Source organism: Coptis chinensis, chromosome 8 (assembly GCF_015680905.1).
Source record: "Coptis chinensis isolate HL-2020 chromosome 8, ASM1568090v1, whole genome shotgun sequence".
Taxonomy (NCBI): domain Eukaryota; kingdom Viridiplantae; phylum Streptophyta; class Magnoliopsida; order Ranunculales; family Ranunculaceae; genus Coptis; species Coptis chinensis.
In genome coordinates, this window is record NC_141463.1 from 6,581,943 (window position 1) to 6,587,555 (window position 5,613).

General features: G+C 35.7%; 1 protein-coding gene across 1 annotated transcript; it reads right to left on the minus strand.

Moving 5' to 3' along the window:
* Positions 1–903: 903 nt before the first annotated feature.
* Positions 904–3,311, minus strand: LOC147479587 (uncharacterized). Its single transcript, XM_086576440.1, has 3 exons — positions 3,172–3,311; positions 2,630–2,921; positions 904–2,543 (listed from the first exon to the last, which is right to left on the minus strand). Exon 3 carries the CDS (start codon positions 1,813–1,815, stop codon positions 1,264–1,266), a length of 552 nt encoding a protein of 183 aa, XP_086432566.1. The 5' UTR covers positions 1,816–2,543; positions 2,630–2,921; positions 3,172–3,311; the 3' UTR covers positions 904–1,263.
* Between the last annotated feature and the right edge of the window lie 2,302 nt (positions 3,312–5,613).

Consider the following 5,613-nt stretch of genomic DNA (forward strand, 5'->3'; position numbering starts at 1 on the left):
AGAGTCAAATATATACGCTTGTCCCTAGAAAGCTAGTCCAAGGCTACTTCACTGCCCTTCTCAGTGCCATTTGCTCAAAACAATGAAACAAATAGAACAGGAACTTCCAACAAAAGTAAGACTTTAAATACCTTATCCTTTCATTTCTAACAGTCTGACTCCCCAACCAATGTATCCGGTTGAAAAGACTTGTTACTAGTTACCAGAGAATTCCAATCCCATATTCACAAATACATTCTCCCTAAAAGCTTGACCTGGTCTATAGATCAACTTGTCCAGAAAGACCAAAATGCTTTCTGATGTCTAACGTTTTCACTGAAGATTAAATTGTCGAGACTCAAGATTAGTAAACAGAATCCAAATTTACACATAACTTGGAGTGACGCAAATACGACTGCTGTTCGCTACAAACATAGAGATTGGACACAACTAATAAATTGTGTGTTGAAGTTTTATCAGTATAACTATATAGTATAAAACATAAAAACAGGCACTCTCAGTTACTTTCAATCTTATCTCTTATGACTTGTGATTGAGGGACCTAATGTCATAATCCATATATGAGGGTCCAAACGTCATAATCCATGCGGTGATCCTTTCTTGGATGTTTTCTCAAACATGGAAAGTAAACTTTCATGATTCCCTGGCGTACTAAGATACACAATAAATTCTTGCAAGCATCAACCACCCCACACATTTTCAGAGAAACCATTTAAAGATGCGCAAAGAAAATCACATTTTGATATGCTGATTCCATGCCACTAAACTAAGCTTAGTATAGATCGGCCATTAAGAAAAACACTTGAAGACATAGTAGCAAACATAAATCTACAATTAATATAAACAAATAAACATCACGACACGCTCTCATTTTACAAATTAACAATTGCATTGAACACAACATTAGACATAAATATAATATATTAGGAATTTATGATCAAAGATCCAATAACTTGAGTAATAAGTTTGACCATCATAACAAAACTAGAGATACCAAGAACAAGCTGCTCACACACTCGGAAGTTACATTTCACTCAGAAGGAGATGGAAATCCTTGGGAATGCTCTAATAGCACCGAAAAACCCAAGAACAATCTCCAGATCTGGATCTCTCTGTATGTCAAACCAAAAAACTAATAGATAAAACTCACATAACAAAACCTTAATCCCAAGGACTAGTTTAAGTTTCTTGGGACAATTTGACCAACCGGGCATATATAACTAATAAATATTGGAGTAATATACTACTTTCTAGCTGCAAAACTTAAAGGCAGGGTATATTGAGATGTTCATCAATCCATGAAAGCTCCTCAGCACCAAGACTCAAATCTAACTTGAGAATATCATCTATACCGCAGTCTTCTTCAAACCCTTCAAAAGGAATATCATCCAAGCCTTTAAAATCATCGAAAACTTGACCGAAATCGTTCATTAGGAATGAATCCAGTTCAAACCCAATGTCGAGGTCTTGCTCATTTGTTGATGTAACCATTGGCTCCATGAAGATATCTGTAGTAACCTCCTGCTGCTGGGAGGGATGATGCTCGTATTGTTGCCATAGCTCATCTGAAGATTTTGCGGCATCCGTGCTATCTTCTGGCTTCATTGAACTATTTTGGGCACTGGAAAGCGAAACTGCAGTTGTCGACACATCAAGGACTGATGAAGGAGATGAATGAGAGAAATGACTCTCAGTGTCCTCAGAAATGGATGAATGCGTTACAGAACCAGTTGCAGACATAGAAGTCTTGGCCGCAGACACAGTGGACTTCGACGCCTTATTGTTTCCCTTCTCTAAGTAACCAATGCTGTCCATTTCTAATTCAAGCTTCTTTCTAGCCCTTTGGTAAGCTTCAGAAGCGTCCTCGGCAGTATCAAAAGTACCCAACCAAACTCGAACCTGTCGAATTGGGTCTCTAATTTCCGCAGCCCATTTACCCCATTTCCTCTGTCTAACACCTCGGTACTTTGTAGTACCAGTCCTCGTATTAGTAGTCTTTGTTTCGATCTTTCTGTTCAGAAACTTCGCCACCTTGATCAAAGCCTTGCCGCTGTAATTACTATCCTGATAAGAACTTTCAGCTTCAGATGAAGCAGTAGGAACAGTGAACTCCCTTACCAAACGTTTCGCTCTCACTCGATTTCTCCTTTCACATGAATCATCTTCATCACTTGAAGAATCTGTTGCATCAGGATCACAACAGATGACACGAATTTTCTCATCTTTTGTTGACTCTCTAAATCTCTCAGATTAGAGATTGATTTCTTCTTTATTTTCTTGAACACCTTATCTTGATTCAAGAGTTGCCTTTGAAGTCCTGGCATTTTTCCAAACGAACCAAAAAATAAACCCAAAAAATTTCCTCAAAAATAACAAAATGAAATCCCTCAGATTCCCAAAAAACTTAAACCTTCAAAAACCCCCTTTCCTTAAACCCTCAAAACCCTTCTTGGTTTTAAGTCAAAGCGCCTCTAAAGAACAGAAACAGATATAAAAAACGTTTTATATGAAAAGCACCAAAGCATTCTACACCAGAACCAGTCCTGCAAAAAAAAACCCAAATTGAAAAATAATCAGTACCCATTTCTTAAAATTGAAAAATAAGAAAAGGGTATGGTTTTGATCTTACCGTTTTGATCTCAAACGCATCGAAGCCGTTAACAACCCTTGTTTGAGCAAACAAAGTTGCATGCAAAGAGAGAAGAAGATGAAGAAAAAGAAGGTCACTGTAAACACCAGATGAAGGGATTGAAAAGAAAGCCAGAGCTGCTCTTGAGAAGCTCCACCAATCACCAGATCAAAACCACCACCAGCCGACATAAATCCTTCAACACCACCTCTTTTCTTTTCCCAAGACTCAAAACCCCACCTCTATTCTTTTCTTTCTCTCCACAAAAGAGAGAGAAATTGTTGTAAACAAACTGAAATATAAATAAACAACAAAAACCCAAATCATCAGAAGAACAAGGATTATAAATCTATGGTCAGGATTTCTTCTTACCAAAAGATGACAAAATTCCCACTGGTTTTTCACACAGATGATTTAGACTTATGAGAGAGAACAAAATCTCAAAATCAAGGAAATCGAGATAACCCTTAAAAACAAATCTAACAAAAAACAAACCTTAAAAAAAAAACTTGAAAATCTAAAAATCTAAAAAACAAGGATACCTTTGAAAGATTGATACTCTGATTCACTTAGTTCTGTTCTTCACTCTGTCACTCTCTCTTGGTTTTCACTTTTTTCTAACTGGTCAAAATGGAATTTCTAATTATATATAAGCCCAAAGAAAAATTGAAGGCAAATGAGCTGGCATGGGCATAGAAACATACTTAATTCATCATGGGTATGTGTATGTTATGGCATGCGTTTATTACGTTTTCCAAAGATGGAGAGAGAATCACTGTGGCGTGACTTCGGTTAGTTTTTCTATCACACTCGACAAACTACGTAACTTCGCTACACCCCGTTTCAAATTCACACCACGTGTACTTACTAAAATTAATAGTGAAGTTACTTTATTTTTACTAAACAATTCTATTTGAAACTGATTTATTGAATGGGCTCACTAGCGCGGGTGCATGGGATTTTGCTGTCAGCTTTCTTAACAACTGTGGTATGTTTAACAAGTGTGGAACTTGGAAAGTTTGTATATGGACCATGGACTTTAGGAAATTACGGCACCGCCACTGATTAAGATTTTTGTTTGTTTTAAGGAAATTGCTGCGGAGATCTTTTAGTTTAGTTAGAGGAAATCACGGCGTTGAATAGGAAAATAGACAAAAGGGTATGAGATTTTTCACCCAAAAATTATTTTTTACTTTTTATATAACCAAAAATATTACTTGAGTACCAAGACATATTACTTGAGTACCAAGCGGACTCAAACGACTAATTCACTGGTTTATACTTGGACGGGTTAGTTTATTATTATGTTGGAAATAATTTTTTCCATAAAAAACTTTTGGAAATGGGGAAGTTTCTTGGGGACCAAGGAATTGTAAAGTCCATTGCACCCTTCCATAAGTGTATGAAAATGACAAAAAAACATTGGTCAGCGGTTTTCTTTGACTAATCGGGTAGTCAGTGCCATATATAAACTCTGCTTCTAAATAAATGAAGAAATTAATAATAATTTATAATTTGCAGTTTCGGATTTATTATTAATAAATAAACGGGAATAAGTTTAGTTCATACTTCATATGACTTGATAGACTTTATTTTTGTTATTATGTGAACGTGGTAGCAACCAAACTATTTCACAATCACCAATTTATAATCAGATATAAACATATTCAATTTATGCAAAATCTAGAGTGCGCAGACAGTACGTGGAGTAAATAATCTGGGCCCTCCTATCAACAAAAGGTGTGTGTAGTTGTGTACTGCCCAACACAACAAAGTCTTGAATCAAAACTCTATAACCCAGCGCACCAGTACATCCAACACACTCTAGAATCGCTATTCAATTTAATAGGGATATCAAATCAATCATCAACATCAAATCATCTAAAATATGTTGAAAACCATCTATTTAATAACATTGAAACCCATCTTTAGCCCTTCACAAAACATCCATAGACACAAAAAAATCAGCAATTTTAGCCACCACATGGGGGCTATATGTCAAGATTGGTGTTTCATTGCATGTACAATGGGACTGATAAAGTGGTATGTGTTGAAGGACATGGTGTTTGGACTTTCCAAGTTCCAACTAGTGCGCAGTTAAGGAAGTGGCGTGTTGACCTTACTATCAAAGCCACAGCGGTTTACCATACAGTGAGTTAGTTTTCCACTAAGGCATGATACCCTAACAGTTTTCCAACATATTATTGAAATTTAAGGTTGTGTTTGATAGGAACTGTGACAAAGACAAATTTTATAACTATTTGCCAATAACAAATTTGTCATGATAATTAAAATGACAATTGTAAATAGTTTGTGACAAATTTAGATTTGTTATGTGTTTGATTACATGATAACAAATAGTTTGTAGCAAATTTATGGGTAACCCCCTGAGTAAATTTTGCCATCAAAATCATGGCAAATAATTAGTTGTGGCAAAACTCAAAAACATTTGCCACGGCCAAAAATTCATATCAAAGAGCGGTAAATAGTGACAAATGTGTGAATAGTATTATTTGTCACGATTTATTTTTCCCACAGCTCCTATCAAACACAGCCTAAGTGTCGACAAGTGAATTGTCTCATTTCATCAAACACTCTATTAACTCATTTTATAGAAGAAGTTGTTGAAATCATAGTGGTAAAATTGAGGGTGCTCCTAGATGCTTCAAAGGGCAAAACGGAAAGTGTGTTTTTTTAAACACACTCATATGCAACTTAAATAGTATATTGCTTACTAATATGTCATCATATATTTATATTTAACCATTAATACTTTAGAGCATCTTTAGGAGTGATATCAATCTAGCATCAAACATCAAATTTTCAATAATTTAGTGTTTTTTTAACTTAAGGAGAATCGCATGTTGATGAAAACACAAAAAAAAACACCAAACCAAACACCAAATCGGCCAATATTTGGTTTCAGCTTTGGTGTTGTATTAAATCACTCACGCGGTTTTAGAAAAACCGCGCGGTTTTGCCAA

Bases quoted from the DNA above. Each gene is read 5' to 3' on its own strand.
- LOC147479587 (XM_086576440.1), bottom strand. From the start codon at position 1,815: ATGGACAGCATTGGTTACTTAGAGAAGGGAAACAATAAGGCGTCGAAG.